At 31.0% G+C, this 15591-nt stretch overlaps 1 protein-coding gene across 1 annotated transcript in view; it reads left to right on the forward strand.

Moving 5' to 3' along the window:
- The window catches only part of LOC142326949 (dynein beta chain, ciliary-like), a 235359-nt gene that overhangs the window by 123854 nt on the left and 95914 nt on the right, over positions 1 to 15591 (forward strand). Inside the window, exons 35-40 of the mRNA XM_075369680.1 lie at positions 759 to 1041; positions 3357 to 3530; positions 6874 to 7066; positions 8581 to 8693; positions 11110 to 11303; positions 14730 to 14946. Of these exons, the coding sequence (XP_075225795.1) occupies positions 759 to 1041; positions 3357 to 3530; positions 6874 to 7066; positions 8581 to 8693; positions 11110 to 11303; positions 14730 to 14946 (1174 nt within the window). The remainder of the gene's footprint in view (positions 1 to 758; positions 1042 to 3356; positions 3531 to 6873; positions 7067 to 8580; positions 8694 to 11109; positions 11304 to 14729; positions 14947 to 15591) is intronic.

Genomic DNA, 15591 nt, shown 5'->3' on the forward strand with positions numbered 1-15591 from the left:
GTATAGCCATCTTGTAATCATGATTAACTGGAGTTAAGTGTTCAGTTACGTATTCTGTATTTGTAACCTGTAACTCATTGTATTAGTAAATATTGTGCTTTAATTGCATGAATCAATACTTTTATTGTCTATGGCCAAACCATGTACAGCAGTTATGAAACTGGTAATTTAGTAATTGTATTTAATTGGTAATATGATGTGTAATTATAGATTGTGTGTGGTATACATGGTATACCAAACCATTTAGGTAATGAGTTGTATTTTTTAATGTGTTATATTGTGTTGCATTTGACATTATGAGTTGTAAAAAATTACAAAACGTGGCGACGAGAAGGGACAGGGAGGCAGCCCTCTTGCCTAGGACACCTTGGCTCACTCACATGCAAGAGTGGGGGAGTTGGGGTGCTTCTGATGATAGCATGGGGGACTCTCAAGGTGTAAGAGGGCGCGAGGAAGATGAAGGACATGTGAAATACATGTCTGGAACCTGGTAGGATAGGACTGGGAAGGGGGCAGCCCTCCTGAGGAGGGGCATTTCAGCTATCCAGGAGTTCTTTTCATTTCTTTTGGACACTTTTTTTATACATGCAGTATTTTTGTTTTAATAAAAAATTATTAATTAACTATTGTATTGTACGTAACTCATGTGGTGTTGTTGTTGGTGTCAGCCTATATAGAGTAGAAGTAGAAAGTAAATTGTATAAATAGGATTTTTTTAAAATTTTATTATTTGTATTAACATATTTTTTCTCTCTCAGATACGTTACAAGTTGGATTGATACAAGACAGAATGAATCAGAAAAAGCAAATCTTATAATTTTATTTGACAAATATATACCACCATTATTAGAAGCATCTAGAACAAAATATAAGAAAATTACACCAATACCAGAAATTGCTCATTTGCAAATGCTTTGTACTTTGTTAGAATCACTTTTGACACCAACAAATGTACCTAATGAATGCCCAAAAGAATGGTATGAAATATATTTTGCATTTGCTTGTATTTGGGCTTTTGGATCTTGCACATTTCAGGATCAGGTAGTTTATTAAAACTTTTGTATTAGTTAATAATTATTATGAATATCTAATGTAATCAGCATTGAGTGTGTTTCTGTTTTTAATTATGGTCTTTTATTTATATTTTTTCTTTTAGCTCAAATGGAACTGCAGACTAATTTTAAAACTTAAAGAAATAACAAAATAAAACATTTTTAATACTAAGCCCTTCTCACAGAGTTAGAAAATTTGTAATTTGTCAGTTTTTTGCTCCTATTTAAATCCAACAAACCAAAAATTCCTTCAGGTTTAAATTCCTTATAAGTTTATAAGTAAATTTTATTTCTAAATCATGAAAAAAATGATAATACCCTGTTTAATAAAACATTTAAATGCATTGAATATAAAGAAAGTGTAGTTTTCAGGTAGGAAAACCTATAAGGATTGTAATTAACAATTTTAATTATATAAAAAAGCATTAAACCTTTTTTTTGGGATCTACCAAGGCTTTAAATATCATCCTACATTCAAGGTTTTTAAAAAAGTTGGAAAATTTGAGAAAAAAGAACTCATTTTCTTACTTATACTGATAAAACCAGCTGGATAAGGAAATATTTTTACCCAATAATAGAGGTCAGCCAACTAACCTTAATAATTAAAAATTTCTTGGTAAATTTAAGTGAACATAAAACAAAACTTTGCCTATGTTCTTCAAGGGAAGAGATAATGAATGTAAAAAACTAGGTACACATTTAAGATACAATTAGCTCACATTTAAGATGAAATCATATTAATAAATTATCATATTAATAAATATGTCAGAAACTTAAATGTTTAATCTATAAATTGTATGAATATTGCTAAGCTGGTCTATTTTGCATTTGCTCTGTGTGTTCTGTAGTATGGAATAAGAGCTTTGGGATTGCTCTGAATTTACATTTTAATAAAAAATTTTGTCATTTAGAAATATGGGCCTTTAGGAAGGCCCAGGCTTAACCTTAATAATGGATGACATTTTTTGTGAATGTGTTAAATGTGAGTCAATTGTACATTTTTGAAACTACCTATAATTTTCATCTGTCATCTTTTATGTATGAAACTGTTTGAGAAAATTTAATTATTTGCAAAAATCCATTTACAGGTAAAAAGTTAATAAATGTTGTAAACATTTATTGCAGTATATTTGTTTATCTTGTAATCGTATGGATTATATTGCGTCTCTCTGTTGTGGTTAAGTGGGTCATATTTTAGCTACATAAAAAATGTTATAAACCACTGTTTCTCAAAATTTTTGAATTAAAAAACCAAATAAAAAATACAATTGATTCATACCTTGCACAGGCTTTATTATTTATTATTTCCTGCATTATATTATATTTATATATATATATAAATAAATTCATTTCATTTGGAAAACTTTCTCAACAATTTTATGCAGAGTAACTTCATTGTCAAAAATCTATAGGAGGCTAATTTCAAATAACCTTTTAGAGCTTTAAATTTATAAAAAATATTTTTATGAAACTCTCCAATAAAAATATAGAACAGCAAGGAAGGGAATAAAAGTTTGCTATCCACTTCAGTTTTGTTTGTAGGATGGTCTATTTCTTTGATTGAGTTTGCTGTTTTTGTCTTTCTTGAAACAAATTTTTATCTTATTCTAGGGGATAAGTTATATAAAGGTCATGCATTAAACTATGTTGTTTAATATTTATAATTAAGATTAAGCATCTTAAGTTGCTTTAGAAGTTTTAGTGGTTTAGATTGATTTTAGGCTAATTTTATGTTTCACTTAGGATTATGTAAAAATATTTTATTATATTCTGTATTCTTTACATTTTTTACTACTTTATTATATATTATATTCTGTAAATATTGATAGAAAAACTATTTATGTATTATTTTTAAGTGTTATTTGTTATAATAATAATAATTCATTATTTTTAGTTTTTTTTTTGTACAATCTCAGAATCTATTGGTAATTGATTAACAATTATAATGGCCAAGAAGTATTAGATTTTACATACTGTAATTTTTTTGTCAACTGTTTCTCAATATTGTTTTTTAATTTATTTCAGTAACTGTTTAGCAAAACTTTTCTGTTTTTTTAATTGACATTAATAAAAAAAAAGTAATATTACAAAAAAGAAAAAAAAATTAATGCAAATATAATATCTGAACAAATGAGGTAATTCATATGCCTTACTCACTCAAGTCAAAGGATCAGTATTGGCTTGTAATTACACTAATTTTTTTATTTACTTGACTGCTCAGTAAACATATTTTATAAAATTTTTCTTTATTATTTAAATACATTCAATTAAAAATAACATAATTTTTACATTTCTTCTTTACAGTTATTTGATTGGCGGAGTGAGTTTAATAAATGGTGGTTAAATGAATTTAAAACCGTAAAGTTTCCTGGTTCTGGAAATGTATTTAACTATTTTATTGATCATGAATCAAAACGATTTTTACCATGGACTGAGAAAGTACAAAAATTTGAACTGGATGAGGAAATACCTCTTCAGGTTTGTTTTTAAATAAGAGAATGTTTAGTTTTATTGTTGATTTAATTTAATTTTCTTAAAAAAAATGTAGTAAAATCGTTTTTAGTTTTAGTTATAGAGATACTTTATTCTATATTGCTTACTAATACTATTATTTTTACGATTGGGTTTTCCTGTATATGAGGTCTGCAAACAAAATAATGAGACTAGTTTTTTTGGTAGCCAAAGTGGTAACACTGTAAAGTTACTAGTAAACATATGATTATATGAACAGCTGATTTATATTGGTTATTGTTTTTAGTGATATTAATTATGAGCAACATTATGCAATCAAGTTTTGTGTTAAACTCTGTGAGAATGCTGCTGAAACTTTTTCAAAATTGAAAAGGGTGTATGGAGATGAAATTTTTAGGTGGTTTAAAGCATTTTCAGATGTCTGGGAATCAGTTGCAGATGAACCACACTTTGGAAGACTGTTTGTCAAAAAGTGACGACAGTGTTGAGCGAATCAGAGACTTGGTACGGTACGACTGGCAATTAACTGTCAGATTGATTGCTGAATAATTGAATTTGAATCATACCACAGTCCATCAAATTTTGACAAACAAATTAGACATGAAAATAGTTCATGCAAAATTGGTCCAAAAAACCTCATTGTTGAACTTAAAACAACAGGATGGAAGTGTGCCTTGCGATCTTTTAGGGTGAATTGAAACTGTTATTACTGGTAATGAATCTGGGATGTTTGAGTAGGATCCAGAAACAAAACGCCAGAGCAAGGAGTGGCACACTTAAAACTACATCCCAAAAATGAGCAAATTTAAAATCAAAACCATGCTAATTTGTTTCTTTGATAGTAATGGCATTGTCCATAAGGAGTTTTTGCCTACAGGACAGACAGTAAATCAATATGTTTACTGAGAAATTCTTGAAACACTGTGGAAAAGAGTTGCCTGTGTGAGACCAGTCATCAAAGACAACTGGATGCTGCATCATGACAATGCACCTTGTCACACTGCACTCTGAATTAAGTTTTTGGCAAAGAAAGCATTCCTGTGGTTCCTCAATCACTTTATTCACCTGACGAGTCCCAGTAACATTTTCCTGTTCCCGACTTTAAAAAAAATCTCAAAGGACACCATTTTGGAACAGTAGAAAATATTTAAAAAAAATGTAACCGACCATCCTTCAGATGGTCAATTATTCTCTACTGCTTTTCACATCACTCTGCGACTTCTCCTCTCAGCCATCAATTCCACTTCCTCCCTGTGCTCCATGCACCATTCCAACCTCTGTAAGGCAGCCGCACACTTGCGCCACAGCCTTTCCTGATCCAGTCCCCTTAGGTTACAGCATCCCGAATCTGGAGCTCTTGGACCGCCACGGTAAGCGATCTCATAGGTTATAAGCCTATGATCATTCACACTGGCCTCGGGTTAGACAGTCCAACTACTTGTAAAGAGAAAGTCGGCGGTTGTTCTGCCTTGTTAAGCAAGTAGAGGTTCCTGACTTAAATGAACTGTATGAGATGAGCGCCTCTGGGGTCAGTGAGTGGTGAACTCTAGGTGGAAGGCTTGGCGTTAGCGTTGAGAGCAACCAGCACTCTGATGCCCGGGAGACCATCCAGAATCCTCCCCAATTTCGCCAAGGGCTCCTCTGCCCTTGTTCTTGGCAAATCATATATCAATATTTGTGGCTGCCGCTCGGCCAGCAACTGAGTCTTCAGCCCTTTCTTTATCAGAATGTCGGCCTCCAGCTCATTTAACACCTCCAGCATGACGCCATTATCCCTTGTTTCCGTGACTCAGGAAAATTGGAACTTTTCTTTCCTCAGATCCAGGATTTTTTCAGGGTTAGCTCCATCATGGCTGACAAAGCCTCCGGACCAGGTATAATTGGGACTACCTTGACTGTGGCCCTCTTAATTTTGACAGCTGGTACCTGGGCTGGCAGCAGTGGACTAGGCCACTTAGGCCTAGGAGCCGCAGTTACTGCGGCAAAGGTGACAGACTTTTAACCTCCTCCTCCTCCACCTATTTAATTCTTTGTGGAGCTCGCCAAGTGCTTCACCCGTCACTGGCTGAAAACCCCCTGGTCAACTTTACCGGAGAGACTTGACAACTGTATGAAGGGCTTGGTTTGTGCCCTGGAGGCTTTCACGCCTTACAGCCAGCTCAGCAACCAAACGACTACATTTGAACAGGTAGGAGTCGACTAACTGTCGACCCTCCACCGAAACCCGTGACGCCTTCTTTGAGGAGAATTTAGTCCATGCGGACTACATCTCCTTGATCCAACCCAAACCATCAGCTCCAAAGCTAGACCTCCCTAAGGAAGGCTTTGACCCAGAGGTCTCTGGCTTAGGGCTGATCACCACGCCACTGTCTCCACCTTTGACTTCGCTAGGAGGTGCCTTTCAGATTGGCTGCCCCCTCCAGAGACTAGGTCTTCCTGCACAGTTTCAATCTTCCCTGCACAGTTCGACACTGAGGCTTTGGTAGGAGTTTGTGCACCCACCGGTGCACGAAGACGCTCGTGAACCTTTAAATCAGAGTGGTTTTTAAATAAGTGATATAAACAAATAAATATGATCAACATTAGAGTAATTTTCTACTTTTACTTAATATTTAAATAAAAATTAAGGGTAAAACAGAAATAAAGAATTATTCTCAAACTATAAATTGTTATCCTTCATCGTTATTTAAGGCGTTAAATAATTAAAAAAAAAAATCTACTGTTACTTATTAAAAACATATAATTTACTAATCGTAAAAAATAATCTTTCTTAAATATATAGTTTTAAAAAATGTTTAAGGTTAAAACCTGTTGCCTTATTTCTGTTTAAAATTTTGATAGAATGCACATACGCAAGAATATATAAAATATTTATCATCAGTAGAATAACATAGAACTTGGTTCAAAATAAAAAAAAGTCTGATGTGGACACTACATGACTTCTTTGGATGCCTATTTAATTACATATACATATTTCTTTTTAAATGAAAAGAAATAATAAATTAATAATAAATAAATAAATAATTAAATAATAAATTTTTAAATGAAATTCTATTTCACTAATAATTTCTGGTTTTTTATTTATTTTTTAAAATTGTTATTGAGTTATTATTTATTGTAAAAATTGTTTTAATTTTGACGTTGAAAAGCTCTCAATGAGTGCTTATTACTGCAGTTAAGAATTTATTTTTATGTATTAAACATAGAAATACATAGTTGTATTTACATAAATGTCTTTTTATATGAAACAAATATTGTTTAAAACAATAACAAAAATAATCCATTAAAATTTTAATTGTTCAGTTTAAAAATGTATGTAATGATATTGTTTTGTTTTATTTATTCTTAGTCTGTAATAGTTAATACTGCTGAAACTACTAGAATAAGGTATTTCTTGGATTTACTTCTTGCAAAGAAGAAACCAGTGATGTTAGTTGGTGGAGCTGGATCTGGTAAAAGTGTTTTAATCAATGAAAAACTTTCTAACTTATCTGATAATTATGCTGTTACAAATGTACCTTTTAACTTCTACACTACATCAGGTATTCGCTTGCTGATATCATTCAGTTATTTACTATATATTACAATTAGTTTATTGTTTACTAAAATTTAAATAGTTTTAAATATTTTAATTTAAATATTTTAATAGTGTATTTCTCTATTTAAAATTATATTTAATAGTGCAATTGCAATTTCTTTCTAACCATACACCTGTAGTTTCTAAGATACTTCCTAGATTGAAATATTCTTTTATGGGTGTGGAGCTAAAAATTCAAATACTAGAAGGCTTGTTAATTTGGTTGCTTAATGCATCTCAAACAACTCTCTTCTGTTTACTGTTTGTCACTTAGTATTTCTTTTTTCATTATTTTCTAGATCCAAGTTATTCATTTTTTATCATTTATCATCAGCTTCTCTCTTTATTCATTCGATTCGATTCTTTTTGTTTCTTTTGAACAGTTCGATTATAAGAATTTACGTAAAATTATAAATTAAAAGCAGCACGTAAAATTATAAATTAAAAGAGGTGTTCTGATACTCTTGTACACTGGAAAAATAAATCTGTATTGAATTATGTTTTATGCTTAAGCTGCATTTGTAAGATTGTTGTCAGTTGTTTTATGCAAGTTGTACATTCTTGTAGATTAATTTTTTTTGTTTTCTAAATCTAGCTTGTGATTGGAAATTATTTTTTATATGCTTGCTTATATAGTTTTTTAAATTTGTCAATATTTTTTATAAATACTACTTTCCTTCAAATAAAACATTTGATAACTCTTTAGATTGACATGATAAACAAAGGTTTAAACACGAGAAGTGAAGTTCTTTAGAGCTGCCAAAGTGGTAGAATGGTAGTATTCATTTTGGAGCATCTCATGTGGATTTTAAGGTAGCCAATTATAAAAGGAAGACTTGCTTACCAGTCAACAGATATTTGAATTTTAGTCAGCTAGTTGAATAGTTGTTACCATTTCAGAGCATTTTTTCTTTTTTTTTATAAAAAGAAAACAGTACCTGTATTTGTTCATATCCCAATGACACATTTTGGTGTGATGGGGAAAAATTATTTACACGATACTTTCAGTATAAAGTTTCAAACATGATTTTAAGGTTAAAATTTCTAAACCAATAATAGTAGCATAAAGGATATGTCTTCCTTAATGTCCAATACTATTAAACCAAGCAGATGATTATAAGATAATGCATTTTTTGTGTAGGTTATCTAGTATTTGACATTTCTCTACGTGGCTGCTAAGAATGAAAGCAGAGGATGTCTTTATCAGAGGAATTAAAATATTACTAACTAAATTTTTATCCCTCTGTAAGCATTTGAATACCATTACTTTGTTACTTAGGCAATTTTTTTTATGAATCAAATTAAAATAACAGATATTGTTAATGATCTATAACTGATCTTTTCAAACTTTTTACAGACTAATAGCATTTCCCATTCTGATAATAAATTGCTTGTACATTTCAGCCTACAATGTTGTTCTTATATATGTTGTTGCACTTCAGTTATTAAATACGTATTATGTTAATTTTCTTTTCACAGAAATGCTTCAGAAGATTTTAGAAAAACCACTTGAAAAAAAAGCTGGCAGGAACTATGGACCACCTGGTAGTAAAGTAATGATTTATTTCCTGGATGATATGAATATGCCTGAGGTAAGATGTTATGATGAGGAATTCAGTAAATAAATAAAAAGATTTAAAAAAGCAGTTATGATTAGAAGATTTTTGCAACAAGTTCTTTTACCTTTATGGTTTCTCTCATGTGGTTTCCAAGTCTTTGCTTTAGAAAAATGGCAGAAAGAGGTGAAACATTTCACTGAAAGGAAAGTGTGTATGAATTGATGCTAGACTTGGAGTGTTCATATGCCTCTTAAAGACTAAGAATAATGGTTGCTCAGGATCTGTCTAACCATTGAAATTTTGTCCAATATTTAAGTGGTTTGGCATACTGGGTAATGAATGTTATACCTGTGGGGATGGTCCAGCCAAATAAACATCTAACATTTGACTGCCCTCAAACAGCTTGAAGGGCCTGAGGCTGAATCATCCCATTTGAAACGGTCTCATTCATTTTTCTAAATTTGTTTCCTTAGCAGCCTGATGTTATGACTGGTTGTATTTTCTCCATTCTCTTCCGTTATTCCATTAGTTGGTTCGGTTTATTAATTAAGTGACATGGACCATTAAACTTATTGTTCTGTACATTTTCTTGTACCAGATTTCTTCAGAATTGGTATCATTACTGTTTTCACAGGTTCAGACCATTCTCCTGTGCTTTGTATCCTATTATACAGTTCAATTAATTTTTCCACCCCTTCCTCCTCAAGCATTTATAAAATTCTATGGGAATTTCATCTATTTCTATGGGAATTTCTATTTCATTTCTTTAATTGCCTTCAATACTTGACATTTTATATAGATGGTTCTTTATTTTCTTTAGCTACCTCCATTCCTTTTCTATGTTTATTTCCACAGGTTTTTCTGTCATGTACAGGTCCTCAACGCTTTCCTTCCATCTTTCTCTTGTAGCATTTTACCATCCTTACCCTCCCAGTTTCTCTCAGTTTACTATTCCTTTTCCATTTATCCCATGTAATGCTCTTTCTTACATCATCGTACTGTCCTTTCTCTTCTAGATCAATATACATTCTTCTTTCAGCCAACTTTTCCTAGCTTTTTGTGTTTCCCTCAACTCATTGTTTAATTTGTGTACATCACTCTTTCATTTTCTCCTGTCTTATTTTTATACCGCCTTCTTTTTCCCATTGTCATAATTTCTGTTGTTACCCATGGTTTCTTGACTATATTCTTCAAAACATCCTATTTCTTCCTCTCCTGTTTTCACTAAGGCATTTTTTATTCCCATCCAGTATTCCTTACTGATCTCATTTTCCTTTTTTCTTTCCTTAATTACCTTAGCTAGCATTTCTCCTATTGGTTGGTCATTCAACTTACATTTTTTAACTACATTTGCTTTCTCTACATTCTTTAAAGATATTCTCATTTCTATCATAAGAAGCACATGATATCTGCACCTGGTAACCCATTAGCTTTTGTCATTCCCATACCTCTTTCAGTTACTAAGATATGGTCTGTTTGATGCTTACTGCATGGGATACTCATCCCCCTTCATGGTTTTTGAACAAAGTGTTGGTTATAAATAATTTTTTCTGTTGGCAAAATTCTATTAACCTGTTCCCCCTCCATTCTTTACCCTTGTGAAATTGTCCTACCATACTGCCTTCTTTGCTTTCTCCAACCACAGCACTTCAGTTTCCCATTGACACTTTACAGCAGTCCTTTTCTGATTTTATTACATCTTCAATACTTTTATACATTTTTTTCAATAACTTCATAATTTGATTTGGGATTTATATGGGACTTAAATCTTTTGGTAACATCCTAGCCCTTAGAATGTTAATCTATCAATATTATAACATACTTTCTGTACCACCTGTTTTACTACTTCATTTCTCAAAATTATTCCCACTCTATCTTCTACCTTCACTCTTAACTTCTCCACTCATCCTTTCTCTCTTGGTTTTCCCACCTTATTTAACCCTAATATATTAATTTTATTCATATCCGTTCCCCATTTCAGATTCTCTACTTTCCACCTTTAGCAAAGAATTGATATTCCAGGTTCTTATACGCAATTAGTTCTTTAACTTCTTTTGTTACTTCTACTGGTGATCTAAATGGTGACCCAGCATCATGACATAATGTAGGAGATTATCACTAGGATCTTTAATACAGTGGTTTTCTGTTGCCTTTTGTAAAAAAATACTATAGATTTTTGAAGAAGTTCCTCTGTTTTTGGGGGGCATTTTCCACCTCCAGGGCAATAGTGCCCTGTTCCCACCACTGCTCATTTCTTCTGAGGAGGCTGTAATGGGAAACACCTTATTCCAGGAGTAACTCTGTCCCTTTATTCTTTAGCTGCTTGTATATGCTGGCAGTTGTTAATATGTAAAAATATTGTCCCCTCTTTACCATGGGATGAACTTTACTTCCAAAATTAAACTATTATTTTGGGTTTATTTTCAATTTTCCTTTGCTTATTTTGCAGGTTGATAAATATGGTACTGTTCAGCCACATACACTGATAAGACAGCATATGGACTATCAGCACTGGTATGATAGAGTGAAATTGTCCCTTAAAGATATTCATAATATTGCTTTTTTCTCAGCAATGAACCCAACTGCTGGTAGTTTCACTATTGATGCTCGGCTTCAGCGTCATTTTATGGTATTTGCTCTAAGGTAGGTTTCGGTTAATGCAGTTGTGTAATGTATATTTTTATGATTTATTTGAAGATAATTAATTAATGTATACCTTAGTAAAATTTTTAATGAGGTAAACCTTTTGTAAAAAAATGTTAGATTTTAATCCTTTGTGCCTGTAGTGAGAGAAATTTAATCCCATTTACATTTAATCCAAATAGTTTGATATATATTCTGAATAAGTAAGTGAAATTTAAAAATTATGACTTATAATTAGTAAATAATCAGAAAACAAGGTGAATTTAGACCACTCCAACTAGTGATCTGCATCCAATGAAAGAAGTAAATAATTAATATAGCATGATATTTATTAGATAACAATGAAAACAGAAGCTTGCTGCATTACTATTGCTAGCATGTAGAATTAATTCAATATTGATGTAATGTTGAACATAGTGTCAGCTTAATTTTTATGGTATTGTCTGCTTAATTTTTAATCATTGTAAATATAATTGCTATTATTAATATAATTATTTGATGTATTATTATGTGAACTATGCTTTTTCTACTTAATTATATTTAATAAAATAAAGTGATTAAAAACACAACTATGGCAAGGTTTGATAATTATTTTTGGTTCTTGTACAAAAGATATAAAAAAATTCCTAAGTTTCCTTCATCAGTTTGTTTAACATTTGTGAAATTTTTGCCAACAATATGAATAACAACACAGTGACATAGTTGATATACATGTATTACACTTTCTATATTACATTAGCCTTCTGTAGTATTCATTTCGGGTAGTAATGTTAAATTTTAAGATCTTTAGAATATGAAATTTAATCCATTTTATATGTCAGTTGTCGTGAAACAGTTTATTAGTCATGTACTACTGATGTTAACACGTGTTTTAAACAGTTAATTGATTAATTAACCAGTTGTGTATTTCTACTTTCCTTAACTGGAATTTGGAGCTAGATTATAATGTGGAGTGTTTTCAAGCAAACTACTGTTAGGGAAGTAATGTAAAAACATACTTAAGTAATGATAAAGCAAAAAGAAAAAGTTTGTTTATAATGAAGAAAAAGTACAGAAAAAAAATCAATATAAAATTACTTACTAACTGTATATCATTTTTTTCAAGTTTTTGTTAAATTATTAAGATAATTCAAGTAACACTGCAACTGAGAAACGTAGTTTAGTCATTTTGGTTTATATCATGAATGTTATATGAATTCTGGAAGTAATTATAACTAATTATATTTATTACTATTAAATTAATAATTTATTATTATTACCATCATCTATAAGATGTACTTATCAATATTATATATGTATATAGGGTACTTATCAATATTATATATGTATATAGATTTAGTGTTAAATAAGTGGAGCTAAAATTACTTTGAGTACTTAATCATCTGTGAATAATTTTACTTTCTCATATCACATTTAAAATTTGAAGAATATGAACAATTATTTTAGTGGTATTATAACTTAAATTAATATTTTTTTCAATGGAATTTTTAGTGACTAGTTCAGTACTGATAATAGTGCTTAAAAATTGACATGACACAACTCTAATACTTGGTGGGAGATTTGGTCAAGAATAGTTCTTTTTGACTAATAGTCTGCAGGTTTACTGCTATGCAATCTGAATACTATTATAGAATGCTGTCATCCAATCTGTAATTTATGTAAATAATATGCAGTACATCTTTTAATTTAATATCTTGTATGGAGTTAAAATTAAAAACAATTTATTCACTTTTTTCCATTATATTTAATTTGTTTCATTTAGCATGGTTATTTTTGCAATTTTTCGTGAAAGACAGTGATGAAAATTATACAAAATATTAATTTTATATCGTACATAATTGAATATATTATCTTAAATTAAATTAGTGTTAACGTGATAGGTTCACTGTTCAAGATCTTTAGCCACTTGCCACAAGGTAATGTTTCACATCAGAATCTATAGCATATGTTTTTATGATAAAATATTATTCAGCTGGGAGTTTTCAAAAAAAATTCTTATATTGAGAAACAGTGGTATTCACCTTCATTTTACTGGGGCTGGGTTATCAAAGATAGTGAAATTTGTAACTGTAACAGTGATTTAAAGATGAGATAATCATAGACTGTTATTCACAACCTTTATATAATTCCTGTCAAAATTTGATGTTCCATCAGTTAATTTTTTTTCAGCCATTTGAAGTAAATTACTTTTGGTATTGTTTTGAAAAATAGAAAAACTTGCAATGATTAAATATTTGGTTTTTGTTACAACTGTACCATAGAGATCAACATTGAATTTTGGTTCAGTGAATTCAAATGGTTGTACATCATATATTGGAATCCAAATAATATAAAAGCATCAGAAATTGTTGAAAAAAAATTCACGATATTGTTTTGAAAGGTTGTCAGATAAAAAAGCTGTGTGAGATTTATATAGAGCACCAAAATGTGTACATAACATCTTACATCAAAGTTTGCATGCTATAAAAATATCAGCCTAATAGTGTTACCATATTGGTTCACAAGTGCTAAAATTTAATCATGAAAATAATGGATGCAAGGTAGTGGAAGTACTATACAAGGCAAAAATTGTTGCAGTTAGAAAGGTTATAGCAATTGTATTTTCAGATACACAAAGCGTAATATTACTCTTTGCTAAAAAAAAGAGAAATAGTTTTAAAAGAAAAATCATCACAGAAGAATATTATACAACATTATATTAGGTCGATTGAATGATAGGTCCATTGAAGGTCATTCACATTAAAACTGGAACTCTTTCTCATGTACTGAGAAAAGCAGTGTATGGGGTTGAGCACTGTGGGTAGTTAGTTGGGATGTTATGTGAAGGACCATCCATCCACACCTGTAGGTCATGTTTCCACGTTAGTAGCAGACTGTTAATGAAGAGGAGGTACTACCATTTGTTGTTAATAAATTATAATCCAATTTCTTGCCAATGAAGGTGTCAAATCCTCTGAAATTTTGACTCTACTCCAGGCACAATTCTGGAGATATTACCATGTCAGAAACAGTAGTTTATGCTCTTTGATTAGTAATCATTTTAGAGTTTGCGCTTAATAATTGTAAATTTTTAGAAGGTTAATAGGAAAGTTTAGTGGTCTTAAATGCTGCTCTGTGATTAGCGAATACAAGTCTTAACACATAACCCCTCACTCAAGATTTATTCTTTCATAAAATCGCACTTATGGTTAGTTCTGTTTATTGTATAATTGTAATGAATGTTTGTTTTCAGTTTATTTACTGAAAAGAAACTTGTGAGTGTGTGATTGTTTACTCTTTGGGACCACTGTTATTTGTAAGAGTTATGCTTTATTCTAATTTGCTCTAACTGAGGTGTATTAAAAGTTTTTGCTGAAGTGTTTGTAAAATTGTGACTTGAGTTAATTTAAAAAAAAATTGTTAAAAACGTTTTTCTGTTTTGAGTAGTTTTCCTGGTGGTGAAGCTTTGTATCACATATATCACTCAATTTTGACTCAACATTTTTGTACTGCACATAAATTTTCACAACCTGTTGTTAAGTCATGTGACTTAATTGTACAGTTGGCATTAAATATGCAAACTAAGGTTGTGCAGATATTTTTGCCTACAGCAGTAAAATTTCATTACACATTTAATTTGCGTGATCTTGCTAACATTTTTCAGGTATGTATTTTTATCTAGTTTTTTTTAAATTAAAATAAAATATACTAAAATAAACATGTTAACATATTTTAATGGCATACTTTGGTAAGGCCTTAACTTTGGATTAATGTTTTTCAAAATGTTAAACATAAATTTGTTTAAAGTAATCCTAAACTTTTTTGTATCGTTTTACTAAAAAAAATTAATTTTCAGTGTACTGAATCTGGACACTGTCAAGAGTTGATAGTGAAGCAAGAAGTTTAATATATTCTTTATTATAATAAATATAAATCTAATAATATCTATTAATATTTTACTTACTAAAATCTGTGATTGTCATTGTTATGTACTGCAATATTTGGCAAAACACTACTGATATTGTTGCCATATTCTGTGCTTCATATAGGTGAGAGTGATAGCTTTTCAGATGTCACTGGGAGTTACAGTACACCTACGCGCCACACAAGCACTTCTCCCACAAAATCAGCTGCCCAACATCCCGTCACAGCGGCATGTCCCCCTTCATGTGCTGGCTGGTTTTGTAAGCAGGAGCCCAGTACTGCTAGAACATTCATTCGTGGACCACCAGATGGAACAGACCAAAAAGTTCCCTAGTTGGCCCAATGTGGGAACTCCTGGAGGATGCTAATATCCCTGCAGAGCAGC

This window comes from Lycorma delicatula, chromosome 6 (genome assembly GCF_047948215.1).
Source record: "Lycorma delicatula isolate Av1 chromosome 6, ASM4794821v1, whole genome shotgun sequence".
NCBI lineage: Eukaryota > Metazoa > Arthropoda > Insecta > Hemiptera > Fulgoridae > Lycorma > Lycorma delicatula.